This window comes from Xiphophorus hellerii, chromosome 15 (assembly GCF_003331165.1).
Source record: "Xiphophorus hellerii strain 12219 chromosome 15, Xiphophorus_hellerii-4.1, whole genome shotgun sequence".
Classification (NCBI taxonomy): domain Eukaryota; kingdom Metazoa; phylum Chordata; class Actinopteri; order Cyprinodontiformes; family Poeciliidae; genus Xiphophorus; species Xiphophorus hellerii.
This window is the reverse complement of record NC_045686.1, coordinates 12182535-12197748: the sequence shown is the minus strand read 5'-3', so window position 1 is coordinate 12197748 and position 15214 is coordinate 12182535. Positions and strand designations below refer to the sequence as shown.

Below are 15214 nucleotides of genomic sequence, written 5' to 3'. Positions count from 1 at the left end.
TATGTAAGAACGTCTGTGTCTATGTGTGCCGCTAAATGTAACACACGTTCTGTTAAAGCGTCCACACAGAAAATGATAGTCAGGAGTTACAGCATTGTCTTTTTTTTTTTTTTTTTCAAATAAAGTTACTAAGCTACAACTTACTGATAAACTGATAAATTGACATCTTTATTAGGCCAGTAACATGTAGATTTGAGCTATGCTGTGTAATGATAACCAACCAATGGGCAAAAGATAAAACCTTAAGACACCGCCCCTCCTCATTTGTACAATGAGGCAGAAATGCATAAGATAAAGTAAAATAGGAGACAGAAAAATTTAAAAAACAACTGGAAATAAAAAGACTTGTAGGAAAAAATAAGATAAAAAATTACATTTAAATAAAGATAAATAAATATATATGAATGAAAGGAAAATCATAAATAATGTATTTTTTTAAACAGTAAATTGTATAATATGCTTAATCCATTTAATCCCACAGGCAACAATACATTGTTGCCTGTGGCAACAATGTATTGTTGCCACAGGCAACAATACATTGTTGTCTGTGGCAACAATGTATTGTTGCCTGTGGGATTAAATGGATTAAGCATATTATACAATTTACTGTTTAAAAAACAGTAAATTTTTTTTAAACAGTAAAAAAGTCATTTCAACTTTTGTCTGTATTGTTGTCAACAATACAGACAACAATACATGTCTGTATTGTTGTCTGGCAACAATACAGACATGTATTGTTGCCAGACAATACATGTCTGGCAACAATGTATTGTTGCCAGGCAACAATACATTGTTGCCTGGCAACAATACATTGTTGCCAGACATTTTTTCTAACTTCTAGAAGCTCTAGAACAATTGTTTTGACTTTTGGCAGCTAACTGAAGTTTTAAAATAAAATAATAATGTGTCTACTCTAAGCAATATCAATTTCATGTATCTAGTGTGAAAGGTCACATGACCAGATCTCTTTACTTTCTGCCTGTGACGCTGGAGGTAAATGCTAGCCATGAACCTGTACAAGAGGAAGTCAGTAAAATATTTAAATAAACAAATATAAATCAAATATTTTGAACATATGCTCTTTCAAGTGTCTTCTACAGATATATAAAGAAAATTGTTTCCATTCAAAAAGGCGATCCTTTTGTGGCCTATGAACTGAATGACAACTACAAGATGACGCCATGCCTGAAACTACTTTAGGACAGAGCCAAGGTGTAGTTCTTGGTCTGATGGAACAGGGAGAATTTCCTCTGAGATGCAGATTTGTTCATACTAACATTTTCACTTGACTTTGCCTCATTGATGAAATGACAAAATGAGGTCAAAGGTCATTCGGCACATTGAGATAATGACATCTGCAGGATGTAGCATTGAATCTTTATGTATCTAAAATATTTCTGAACACTCTTATAACCATTCTTTGTTATTCTTTGGTTATGCATGTCATGATTTTTCTTATTTCTTTTATATGTATAAATAGGCCATATTTGTGTTATTCAGACTATGCAGTTTCCCACCGGCAACAATTGTTGCCAAGTATAAAATCTACATTTTCACTAACATAACCAACATAAAATGTAATAATTCATAAATATCATGTGTTAGGGAGGTCCAAGGATTGAAATGCATGCACTTATTTTGCAGGAAAAAATTTGGGCTTAAACGGGTTAAATGTAAAGATTGTTAGAACTAAACTGAAAAAATAAACTCCATGGTCAATTAAATGATAAAACATGAGGAAATGGTTTAAATAAATCCAAACATGCTATTACTCTGTAGCAGCTATTCCTATCAAATAGAATATGTTTGATTATTGCCTGAGTGACATTTGCTTAGTTAATCATTTGAAGAAGAAAAAAAGTGCCCGAGACATTGACAGTACAACCTATATAACCTGCAGAAACAGAATGTAAATGTTTTACTGTAAAACTGTGTTTCCTGAAGAGTTTGCTGAGTGCCATTCTGCTTCTGGTGTGGCATGTGTGTTATCATGAACAGTCAGGCTCAACACTAAATAGCTCTCTCAAAGAGTTTGGATAATTGTATGGTTATGGTTACTCAAGACGACCCCAAATATCAGCTGCTAAGAAAACAGATCAAAGGACAAATTAAACAGAGTGACTTTCTGGAGTTACTGCTGGAATTACTTGTCAAGTAAATGAAATAAGTTTCAGCTGCTTACATGGGCTGTGCCATGTTTTGAATATAACAGGAGGGTTATCATTTCATTAGCAAGACTTGTTTTCTGTGTATTTATTGAGTATATTTATTCATTGATTTATTCTTTTCAATCTTAATTTGATAAATATCATTATTTTACTAATACATTTGTAGTTTTTTTTTTTTTTTTTTTTACCGCTCCTCATTTTGTTCTATATTGTTTACACTCCTTCCAAGGTTTGATAAGACTTGAATTTTATCTGTTTCAGTTTGAGGAATCAAATTTTGCTTCATCTTAGATCCTTGCTGTATGGTTAATCTTTTATTGAGTCATCAGTCATTCATGTTATTTTGTAAATTACCAAACACTTTTTTTTGCTAATCCTCTGTCTGTGTGTAGTTTACAGGATCCCAGAAAAAGAGCATATGTGAGAGAAAGACACACTACTAAAATGTGTGTCTCTGTGTGCCTTGAACCAGAAGCCACAGGATGTGGGTCGGCGGCAGACCACCTTGAAACCTGTGACATCATTCAAGTGCCCACTGAAAATCAGTACACACAAATGCAGGAGCACAAACCAACATAACTACACCAGGTTTTTTCCCTATTTTCATCATGTGCCAAATAAAGTAACTGTGCCATGTGCTAAGCACATGGTGGATCTCTGTCCCAGTAAATAACCTGACTTGAAAACATGAAATATCATACATCAGCCATGAATAATTAAAAACAAATTTGTTTTTAATTTGTTTTTAAAACAAATTAAATAGTTTGTTTTAAGGATGCACTATTGCACTAAAGGATGCAATAGTGCATCCTTTAGTGGATGCACTAATGCTTTAGTGCATCCACTAAAGCATTAGTTTGATGCTTTAGTGGATGCATCAAACTAAGTTGATGCATCCACTAAAGCATCAACTTAGTTTTCTTTTTTTCTTTTCTTTTAAACTGAGGTGAAATAGAGTGTTGTTGTCTGGTGGCTATTCACCAATAGGCGTTTGGCACAAGAAGGGACCAGAGTAGCCAGAAACTAAAGGGCTGGACTTGAAAAATGAACAACAGATGTTACTTCACACCTCCAGTAGCAGCAAAGGACCATTTACAAGCCCGCAACAGACTGGTGCAAGTGATGCTTGATCAAACACAGGATGTGGAATTTATCCAAAGTCAAAGACTAGATGCAATCGGCTGTGCTTCCTTAGAAGACATTCTCCCCTCTGATATTGAATGATTGCATATTAGTTGTGAATTGGCACTATGAAAATAAAATAAACTGAACTGAATGATTAAGTCTATATTACACAGGCTTTGCAAATTATCTGTAAGAAATGTCATGTACTTCTGCTTCTTTCTAAACAAATACCTTCCTTTTCACTACGTTTTTCTATCAATGGAGGGCCAAAAGCACGGCAATTAAACAAAAAAATTATTATTATACTGAATGGGCTAATAACCTGTACAGTGTGTACCCTGCCTCTTGCCGCTAGAGGAAGGAACAAAGGCCAAATAGCCTTCCAAAAATAAACTGGATGGCTGGATTATTCATTTGAATTATCTCAACAACTGGCAGCAGTAAAAGAGGCCTGGGGAGGAAAAAAAACAAAACAAATAAGAAAATGTTTAGCATATCTTACATGAAATTTGCAATCACAGAATTTGGTAACAACGTATGAAAACTAGTTCTAAACTACAGAGCTTAAAAATTAGTGCTACCGGTAATCCACATAGGTATAATGAAGAGGTTGTTAATTAATGCAATAACAATGAGGATATATTTCTAACATTACTACTCTTTACATACAGGGATGTAAATAGGCTCCTTTGGTTTTTCCCTCTCTGAACTCTTCTGTACTTTTTATGTCATTTCCTTCTGTAGCAATGAAATCCAAACCACAAGCTCTAAAGAGAGGCAGTGAATAAATATACACCTATTATGGGTCATTAGGATCCTAATTTTCTTCATAAAGTTGGTTTCCTTAAATTAACGTTGGAGTGCAAAATGTAGTGATCCTCCTGTTTCAGTCATCAGGGGCAGAGAGAACGAATCTGGAAAGGTGCAAAATGCTAAATGTGCCTGTCAATGTGTTAAGGCAAGGTTGTCCAGTGCATCACGTTGTGGTTGGGAGCAGCAGACTGAAAACTCTGTACTGCGTCCAGCCTCTAAACAGGCATCCTGCTGGGCCTTGAACATCCCCCGCACTCACACACCAAAGCAAGGCAGAGGCAAACAGACACAGCATTTGAACCCCACCGACATTGTTGATTCATGCATGGCAGTGGAGCCCTGCCGCCCTAAGGTGAGGGAAACTCTCTCACCCTTGACTGGCCTCTTGGAAACACGGGCATGGCTGAATACTTAGGCCAAAACCACACAGAGGAACTGCAGAAAGAAATAGCCAGCTTTCATTCATAAACATCATCTCATGGTCAGCTCTTTGTCAGTTGAGGGCTTTCATGACAATTGATGCCTAATTGGTGTCAGACAGTGTGGTTTTAAATACCAAGCTTTAATACTTTAAATACAACCCATATGCATAAACCAAACTGGAAATACGTTTATAAAAGCAAGAACTGTCAAAAGGGAAATTAATAAAATGCATCCCACCCAAATGGAACTCACTGGTTTGGATCATACAAACATTTTTAACTCAATACAAGCACAATTTATTTATAGACGTCAACAATAAACAACACACCAGCACTGGTCATGCATATATACATATATATAAAAGAATTGGCCACAGGGTTTAGTCATTTTTATCCACATACTGCTGGTCACAGACCATGTTCTGGTGTGCCATGTGTTAAACATGAGAATTTCCTAAAAAAGAAAAACTTCTAGAAAAACTAATAAAAAGGCAATCTTTCTGTTCCATTCAGGTAATAATATTTGGAAGTACTGAAAAAAAGTAAGTTATTTTTTTACTTGATTGTACTTTCCTGTAAAATATTTTTAGCTATTTTGAGTATGATTGACACTACATTGCTACATTTTAGAATATACATCTTAATGGAAACAACAAGGTATGTACAGTTATAGATGTTTTTCTAAACATTGTTCATGTGGTGCTACTGAACTTCTTACTGAAGTGCACTGGGCTGCCATTTGTGACTTTTGGCCCCGCAAAGCCTGGCCTTGAAAGAAAAGCTGCTCTGTAATTTAGCAATGTGGCTAAGCTACGCTAGCTTGTGGTCAGCGGTTTGCTTCAGCCTTTAAGAACAGCCTCACTAAAAGTGTACAGCTAATTATAGAAAAGCAAAGTTGCACACTGCATGAACAAGAACTTACAGTAAAACAAAGACTTGGAGAAAGAAATAGGAATCATTTTTCTCAGGATGATAATAGCTTCTAATTTTGGACTTGTCAGGAAACGTAGGTTGAAACCATGGATAGAGTATACGTTCATTACAGAAGGAAGAAAACAAAAATCCGTACAAACTAAACCATTAACTTTGTAATTCTTACAGTTTGCAAACTCACACTCAGATTATATAAGTATGGAGAGAAATACATGCTTGAACAGACTGAGGTAGTCAGGGGTGATCCAGGAAACTTCAGAAAGACAGCGGTTTCGAAATCCTGTGGTTGTGTGTAATAGGACTGCATGTAGTGATTAGAGGCACAAGAGTTCCAGCTGGCAGTGCCACACACTTGAAGCACCCAGTGGTACTGCTCTGCTCTGTACATTTTAGTCAAGTCCACAGCACCGTGCTTAGTAAAAACATCTGTTCACTCATATATATGTCCAAGAAAATATCCATACATGGAAGGGGCAGGTGCAAGAGGAAAAAAATGTAGGAAGTAGTCAAGAAAAAATTAAGCAAATCATGAGAATATGAATGAAATATCTTACAGATGTTTTTGGAAACTTGTGGTCATACTGCCAAATCTTTGTCTGGTGCAGGAGAGAGGACCAGAGAGAGGTGCTGATGAACAAAGAATGCATGCAAGGGGATTTAAGCAAGAAAGCATAGAGATAAAGCGACCTGAATTTAGGCCAGTGAATCAGGCAAGATGACCATAAGCTTTTGCAGTAGTGTCTGAGGAACAACAGCAAACTTAACCTCATCACAACCAAACCATTGATTACACCACCACAACTAGTCTGAACCATTTGATAGAAATCGGGTTACAACCTGCCTTATGCTGTTTAAACCAAATTCTGATTCTGCTGTATGAAAATTGCAGCTGAAACTGAAAGTCATTGGACATTGTTTTAAAGTTATCCAATTGTGGCGAGCCTCGACTGAGATGTTCTGCTGGTATAGCCCAGTAGTTTTGGTTAAACACAAAAATTATTGGAAATTGCGACTGTATGATTTCCAATAATTTCCAATAACTTTGGATTGTTCTGTTTTTGATAAATATACTTTAACCAAACGTCTGAATAGTACACTTTCTCCAGTCTACAATGATATGGCTTAGGTGCAGCTGTGTTCATGGAAATATGCTTGTAATGTAAATGGTGCTTATGATGATGACACTGGACAAAAGGCGATGTCTGTTCTCAAATTGGTGACAGTATGATGCTTTTGTGAATTTTTGTTTTTTTGCTTTTATAATCTAAAGCACTTTGAACTGCCTTTTTGCTGAAATGTGTTGTATACAAAGAAACTTGACTTGAGCCTGTGCTGTACAACTCACATGTTGAACAGCTGCATGGTAAATGATGAATATTAGCAGTGACTGGCATGCACTGAAAGGAAAGCCTTCAAGCACCTGGAAAAATGAGACACTGTCGTTAAGACACAATGCTTAACAAAAGTGGGCTTCAGAGAAGAGGGCAACAGTCTGATACTGAGGCGAAATATTTGGCAGAGAAGAGATGTTGCTTCACAACAGGAAACAACCACCATTCAGTTAAAATGTTTTTGAAAGGCTGGCAGTATAACATTTTGAATTTGAATGTTTTAATGTGATATGTGGCTTAGAGTAAAATAGAATGGCTTGAAAAGTTATCAACCCCCCTTGAACTTTGTCACATTTTGTTTGTGACAGATTTCAGTTTTTCTGTGATGGACGAAGCAGCTTATGCCAAAGACGATATTAACCTCTCACTGAGAAAGCATCTAAAAAAACTGGCAGCTGAACTTAAAGAAATGCAGATACTCGGAATAGAATGTAGTGGTTTAAACAACATGGGTTGTGCACTGTTGCTCTATCTGCCCCACTGTATATTTAAGGCTGCTATATACGTTTTCATTGCCGGGAGATGAGGAGGGCAGTCGTGGTAAACGTGTTCAAGAATAAAATCAAAGTTTCTTGAGCAAAGCATGTCACTGACCACCGGAAAACATGTTTCTATTCTAACATCTCCATCATAGTAACAAGCAATTTCTGTGGGTAATGTGCTGTGTTTTCCATCTTGGACTCAGTTCATGGGTACGTATAATTATTTTAGTTGAACAAAGGGGTGAGGAAGAATATTCTTCTCACTCCTTTGAGTATGCCAGCTATTTCCTTTGCTTATAGTGTTCTATAGTTATTGTGCTTCATTAAGATTTGTTTGATATTGTGAAATGAATGTTATTTTATAATAAGTGAGAAGTTATGCACCATCTACATATTCAAAATAAGTAATACAATAAAAAAGTTCAGAAAATTTCAGTTTTACTTACGTGACAAACTTGTAAAATATCTGATCAACCAAACAGATTATTGTATCCTATATTTAGCCAATTCAGCAGACAGAAACCATGCTGCTGATGGTGCTGCATTGCTCCAACATCCTGCTGGAAAATGCTGAATGATTTCACACTCCCAAAAAATGAAAGAACATTTCTAATTATGCTACCAACACAAGAACAAAGAGATATGAGGACGGGCAAAGCAGATCTGTAATGAGAGGACTCAGACTTAGATTACAGGTTTTAAACAGGACAGAGATGACCGATGTAAGGCACAAATTTCAAGGCAACTAAATGTCTCACAAAAACTCTGCTGTGGGTTTGGTTGTTTATAATAATACAAAATAAATAGCCAAGTATACTTTTATAATTAGTGAACACCAGCAAATCTCAATGAATAAGGTTGATACAGATAATTAAAAAATAAATTAAATATGATTAATTCAGAGGTTATTATAAAGTATTGAAACACTTCATAGAAAAGTTCCTAGTAAATAAAAAAGTTCTTTCTCCTTAGCAGCGCCTTTTTTGCTGTAATTTTCTACCCTGCTCATTTCTCTGTAACCTGGTAAATGGAGTGGAAACATGGTTATTGCAGCCCAAGAATACTACCCTGGTTCTTTGAAAATGTTACAGTAGAGGCAACATAGTGTTAAACTTGAAAGCTTTAATTTAACAACATAAACACTGTTTGAGTTATTTTCTAAACATAAAAATATAGCACTGCAACAGATTTCCATAACCTTTCTACAAATAGCCAGTTTTCTGAAACGTAAATTGCAAAACAAGTTCTACTTTTCACCATATCATCAGAATACATAACTCTATGCAGATATAGTAAACATAATGCAACCAAGCACTTATGCAGTCACAAACCATTGCCTAACAACTTACCAGGCATTTTTCCTGGGTTATGGCTACGATTACTCAGCAAGTCTTGAACAGCAGTGGCACATTTAGAGAACTTGTGGATTGCTAATTTTCTTTCCCTTTGCCCTCTTTTCATGTGGCTAGAACAAATACACTAATGAAAGATAATTGGCTTGTGTTGTTTTAGTGTTTTGCATGTCTCGCTGGAGATGATGATATCCTGCCAGGCCTGCAGATGCTAATTGGTAATGCTAACTACACCTATTATACAATGAGTGGCAATGTGGAACTGCTTTCAATTTACTGTTGGAGTAACCTATATAAAATAAATAATTAATGGAGGAAATAATTGTCACTATCAAAATGATCAGTCATCAATTTACCAGTTACACAAAAGTGTTTCACTGTGAAGATGGTTTGTAGTGTGTCTTGTTGCAACTTGAAGTGTGAAATAAACTTCAGTGGAGTTTGAAAACAAATTATGTGTAAAGGTTTATGTCTGGTTGAACCATGTGTGTGCCCAGTTGATTTTTTTTCTTTGGGAACCACTGCCTTTGCTGACCCTTAAACAAATTTCACATTGGCTTCATGTACAGAGAAAGTCTCACCTCTATTCACCAGGGAGTGCTGTCTGTTTAGGAAGTGGGAAATTACAACCCATCTGATTGTTTTGACATTAAGAGTTCCGAGTCATTTGGGGAGTCTGTAGAAAGTTAAGAAGGAAGAATGCAAAGTAGCTACAGAGGAAGTAGACTGTGCAGTCTTGCTTTCACCTTCTAATGGGATCTGACAGCTACAAATGTTACATGGATGCAAGATATTAAAGATGAGCTTATCTAAGACTTCAGCTTTTGCTTTAAATATGAAGTGTGCACATATGTTGTCTTGCGACACCTGCTAAAATGTTGCATGAGTAAGTTAGAAAAATGCAAAGTGGCTGTTCAATTTTCCACATGACCAACTTCACTTAAGCTCAGACTGGTGCACACCTGGCAACCAGCAAGATGCTGTGAGACTCCTAGGCTTGCATCACCCTGACTTCAATTCAATTTGACACTTAATAAACTACTTTAAGAAAGCAGTTCTGTCATTTCTCGCGGAGAGTCCAACACCAATAAATCTGGCACTTTAAAAGGAAAAAAAATAAATAAAAAATGATAATTTGAAAGGGAATCTTGTTTTTAATATCCTTTAAAAGGAAGTAGGTGTGTCGGATGGCTGAGTGGAAGGGTTGCTCCAAAACTCACACTAACATAGCTGGCTCACTCAAAAACGTTCCTGAAAATGTGCAGCTTGTGTGTCACTTTCCTCACCAATGTCTGATGGCACACAAGAAGAAAACATAGATGTGGACAGTATGTAATTGAACACTTTTAGCAGTGCAGGTCACAGTGTAGCTTACTGGTGCAGTCTTTAAAGGTACTTCTGAAACTTAATTAAAAAAAATAGTATAAAGATCTAAAGGTTACAAAATTATTCAGAGGAGTGGACAACATTTAAAGAGGCATGCAAGAATAATCCTATGATCACACTTATGTAAATATTCTCATCTTCACCACACTGAAACTGAACTAAAGATGAGCCTTTTTATTACAGTAGCCATAACGATCCTAATGTGTGTATAGAGAAAGAGACTTGAGAAGGTGTTAGACACAGTTAGTGATTTGCAACACTCAGCAGCAAGAGCTAGGCAATAAATCCAGGTCTAAAGGTCTGTAAACTGCTCTAGTTCTTGCAACTACTCGATGAGTAACGTCCTTGAACACCCACTTCTCCATCCGGCTGAACAAAACAGAGTCTGTTCGATCTACTCCTCGACTGACCAAGAGAAACACACAATCACACTTTACTCACCTAAAATTGTCTTTTTTTCAGATTCATTTCTCACAACTAGCAATCCTCACCTTTACATGGGAACAGCCCACAAAACAGAACAGAAAAGATTACTCACTTAAAGTAACAAGATTACGAGATGATTTAAATGAGGTGCAGTACAGGCTAAAAACAATTTGCAGAAAATAATTGTCTATATTCAACCTGGTGTAATGAGTAAATTCACTAACACAGTTTGCTAATATTATAGTTTTTTTTTGATGGTGATGAAAAGCTGTTGATATACGGTTACTTTTTTGACCTGGTCTGCATCCCCGCTTCAGTAGAACCAGGAAGTTTTGCTCTCCACTGGACAGCAGGGGTCTTTATTTTGCTCCAGGTGTGGATGTCTACATACTCCTCATATTAGATTCCAAAGCAGGTTGATAACGCAAAAGGTGTGCACTCAGGAAAAGTCACTGAAGACTAACACTCAAATCTGACATGACAAATTTGATAATTTCTTTTTTCCAAATCTGCATGCTTTCAGTGCACTAAATATGTACATCTTCTGATGAAGAAATACTTATGTTACAAAAAGACATTTGCAGGTCTATGCCATCTTACAAACCTAGCTAAAACAAAACTTGAATCTAAGCAAAATACACTAATGTAGCAGCTGTTGCTTATGTTTGTGTTTTGAGTGAAGTGGAGCTTCTTTCGTTTTGGACAATACAATGCAGCTGCTCTGTGAAGGCATGTGTATTTGGAAAAGATGTGTGTGTCTGCAGGAAACCAATCTGACCCCAGGGATTAGTTGTAAGTGACTCTCATTCTGCTCCAGATGTTTATCACGTCACAAAGCCCTCAAAGCTCTTGGTGAGTAGTAGGTAGAGAACACAACCTCCTTTCAACACACGCCTACGTACACACAGAGGCACACAAACATTCCAGCTGCTGCCGAAGGTGAAGCCCAGTAAGGAATTTGCTGATAGTAAATTTCCTGTGCAAATGATTCTGCTTAGGGCAACAATATAAGGTCAAAAGATCCAATATGCTCACACAAAAAGTAAACAAACTTTTTTTTAGTACACTTGAAAGGCAAGGGACACCACCAAAAAGGGGAGGTCACGTGGAGGGTACTTATAATCTAAGGGTGGTTTACTGAAACCGAAAGATAACATTTCAGAAATTTTCCTAGATGGACATTAAACCACAAGCTAAAGTTAGAGTTAAAATCATTTCACAATGCACAGGACGCACAGGAAATATTTCAGTTATATAATGCCAGATGTTATCTTGTTTTTTTTATATAACCAATTTCTCATCACCACGGTTAGCATTTTCCTGAAAAATCTGGTGTACTGGAAGTATCTTATGTTATTTATTTACTACAAATGTTTAGATTGTTTTTGATTGGGAAACCATAAAAATACATAACAACTGGTGAATAAATTATGATACCACACAAAAGGTTTTTACATCCATGCAATAAAACTTTGCAAATTTCCAACTGTTATTTCCTGTGCCAGGCGGAATCCATCTCTTTTGTTCAGAAAATATTTTGAATGCACAGACAGAATCACCTGCTATAGCAATCAAAATAAGCAAAAACAATAGAGAGCTCAAATCAATTGTTATTTTGATTTTCACACACATCCTGCAAAAATTAAAATAAAAACAAATTTTACTTACTGTTTAATGTTTTAATGATATAGTGAACTCAAATTTAATTATTTTATATATGTAAAGTACTCCAAATTACCAAAATAATGAATATTTTATTCATAATAAGATATGTGAAGCATGTACAAAATAATAATAAAATAAATTATTCACCTAATTATTTGTTTATTATATGGTGGCAGATTTTTCTTTTCTTTAGCTAGAGCTGCAAATGTATGGGAGTGAGGGAGTGGGCGATGGTTTGCGCATTGCTAACGGTCGCCCCTGATGTATGATGAGTTGCGTCACTGTTAATAGATCTCAGCATTAAAAAAAAGGGACTTTCAGTCCAAGCATAAATAATTCGACCATTTAAGATAAATCTTAAGATATGTTTTAATCTACTTCTAAAGTATAAGTCATAAGACCTGATATACAAGCAACTAATTATCTGAATTGTCTGTCTCATGTCAGAAGCAGTTGCAAGAATTGCCCCTTGTTCCAGAGGTTGCAGCCGTGCGTAATAAGCGCTGCGTGTCCGGAGCGCGCCGAACCTTCAGGCGGACATGTCACTTATCACGCACATTAAGTATCAATCGGAACATCTCTGAGCCCTCAGTCGTGCTCTGACATGTTATACTAAAAAATGTTCAGCACTGTTAAAGCGCAGCGAAAAGTGGAGTTATGTAAAAGTTGCGTGAAATGATAGTTTCCCAGTGGTGCGCCTGAAGTCGTTGTTAGTTGGCTTTATGTGTGATACTATACGTAATTACTTTAAAACATCCCGTTGAGACTTTTCAAGTTTAAGTGGAATTGTAAATTATCAAAATGTGCTTGATGGCAAACTTCAGCACCAAAGCCTGGAGATGGGAAAAAAAAATTTTATTTGAAGTTCTTACCGAGATACTGTCTGATGTCCAGCAGGATTCTTGGAGCCCCGCCGTTCAGCTGGTAACAAAGCGAGCCGAAGCAGAAGAGGAAGAGCGCAGCCATGCAGAAACCATAACCTCGCAAGGAGAAGCGCCACGGTAACGCGCAGAGCAAGCCGTGCTTTCGGTGGTGTCGCTCTCTGATGTGGTTGGGAGTCTGGTGGTTGTTGCTGTTGTGAGGGGGACTGCTGCCGAAATTCTTCATCATCTCCTCCTCACAAAGCAACGTGGAAAGTCACCCATCCGCCTCTTGGAAGTGAAAGTTGCCGCTTTAGGATCATTTGATGGAGGGGTGATACAGGTAAATTTTGGAGACTTAAAGAAAGTCTGGATTTCCTCCGCTGCTGCTACTCCTGCTGCTGCCACGGGGTTCTTGTTTTTATGGGAGTCAGCGTTTTGCTCCAGCTCTGTCCTTGCTTCTTTGCCTCTCGTTTGATGAGTGTTCCTTCCTTCCGTCCTTCCAGCAGAGTTAAGGGTTCATCCTTCTCCTGTGAGGCTCTGGGTGTCAGATTACTGAATTTGGAAAGAAGGAAAACGTCCACTTCATAGTTTGTGTGGATTGGGGAGTGTAAAACAGCGCCTACCAGTGTCTGTTGAGGGATTCGTTATGAATAGTTGGTAGGCTTTGAACTTTGATTGTAGAAGCTGTTTTATATTTTTAATTTTATTTTATTTGAGGGTTTTAGGCTATAGATCAACGCAAGTTATCACATAATTGTGAAGTTGATGGAAAATCATTTATGGTTTTCAAGCGTTAAGAAATAAAAAGTCTGAAAACTTCAGTGGATTTTCATTTCTAGCCCCCTGGATCAGTATTTTGTAGAATTATCCTTTGTGATGTGACTATTTACACATAGAGAACATAGAAATTGTCCATATCCTTTTTTTGCAAAATTGCTCAAGCTCAGGCAGAATATCTAAAATCTCACCATTTTCACTCACTTGTATCTAAATTTAGGCTTTGGCTGGGCCACTCTAATATAAGAAATAAACCTAAACCATTCCACTGTGGCTGTGTGTTCAGAGTAAGTAGGTGATTTATAAAGGCAAGTGTATTAAGTGCAATGTACTGTATTTATTTAGCTGTATCGGAGTAATGGGGGCTGACCAAAAATACACACTATACATTTCAGATTTTTATTTTTAAAACTTTGTAAAACCATGTATCATTTTCATTCAGTTTAAGATGTGCACTACTTTGAATGGGAAAATTCAATGTGTTGTAATTTATGATTGTAGCATAGAATTAAAATCCTAATGAATCTTTTCTAGAATTTCAGAAAAGATGATAAATATGGGACTATGAGACCATTAATTTAAAAGTTATTTAAGATACATTAAAATGAAATCTAATACAGACTTCGAAACTAATGTGGTGTGAGCTCCCTTTCTAAATTTTGTCAGTATTTTTGCAGCAGAATTCTGTATCATCAGTAGACAAACTACATTGCAGTAATGCATTGTGCATGTAAAAGAAAACCAGAATAAATCTGATTTGAACCAAGAGAAACAGTCAAACCTTGTTGAAACTGTCATTTCACATGTAATTAAATTAAAGTGTCATGACATAATATTGCTGCAGATGGTAGACAAAAGAATGTTGAAGTTTATGTGTGTGTGGTCTTGTATTTGATACACTGCAAGGACCTTGTTCCTAACACATGTTACATTTTGGGGACCGAATTCCCCACAAGCAGAAGAGCTGTTTTGGGGTTAGGTTTAGGGTTTGGGTCAGGCTATAGAAATGAATGGAAAATGAGTAGAAGTCAATGCAAAGTCCTTGTAAAAATAGAAAGACGGAACCCGTGTGTGTGTGTGTGTTTTAAACTTTCTCCTTCCCCCTCAGGCCATTTGTTACAATCTTTGTTTGAACTATAATTTTTTCCACAGCAGTACCAGAACCCACCATTAGACCACACCTTCAATTAGGAGGTTTTTCATAACTACTTTGTTAACAGCCCTCCAGGGTGACAACTGTCAAGGAAGCAAAGTAATAATTAATTTAAAAAAAACAATTTGGCTTTAAAGAGCAAAACTAATGAAGTATAGAATAGTAATTTTGCGGAGTTGACGGAATGGTATTTTCCCCAGTTAAGAAGGCTTTGTGGAACAGGCAGCAATTTACAAGCTCTGCAGCTAAAGTTGTATT

At 36.6% G+C, this 15214-nt stretch overlaps 1 protein-coding gene across 2 annotated transcripts in view; it reads right to left on the bottom strand.

The window, feature by feature from the left end:
* Positions 1–13704, bottom strand: part of usta (uronyl 2-sulfotransferase a) — a 50707-nt gene extending 37003 nt beyond the window's left edge. The window contains exon 1 of one of the 2 annotated variants that reach the window (XM_032586071.1): positions 13036–13704. In XM_032586071.1, the coding sequence (XP_032441962.1) occupies positions 13036–13273 (238 nt within the window). In that variant the 5' untranslated portion in view covers positions 13274–13704. The remainder of the gene's footprint in view (positions 1–13035) is intronic. The other variant, XM_032586072.1, reaches the window with a different exon arrangement.
* Between the last annotated feature and the right edge of the window lie 1510 nt (positions 13705–15214).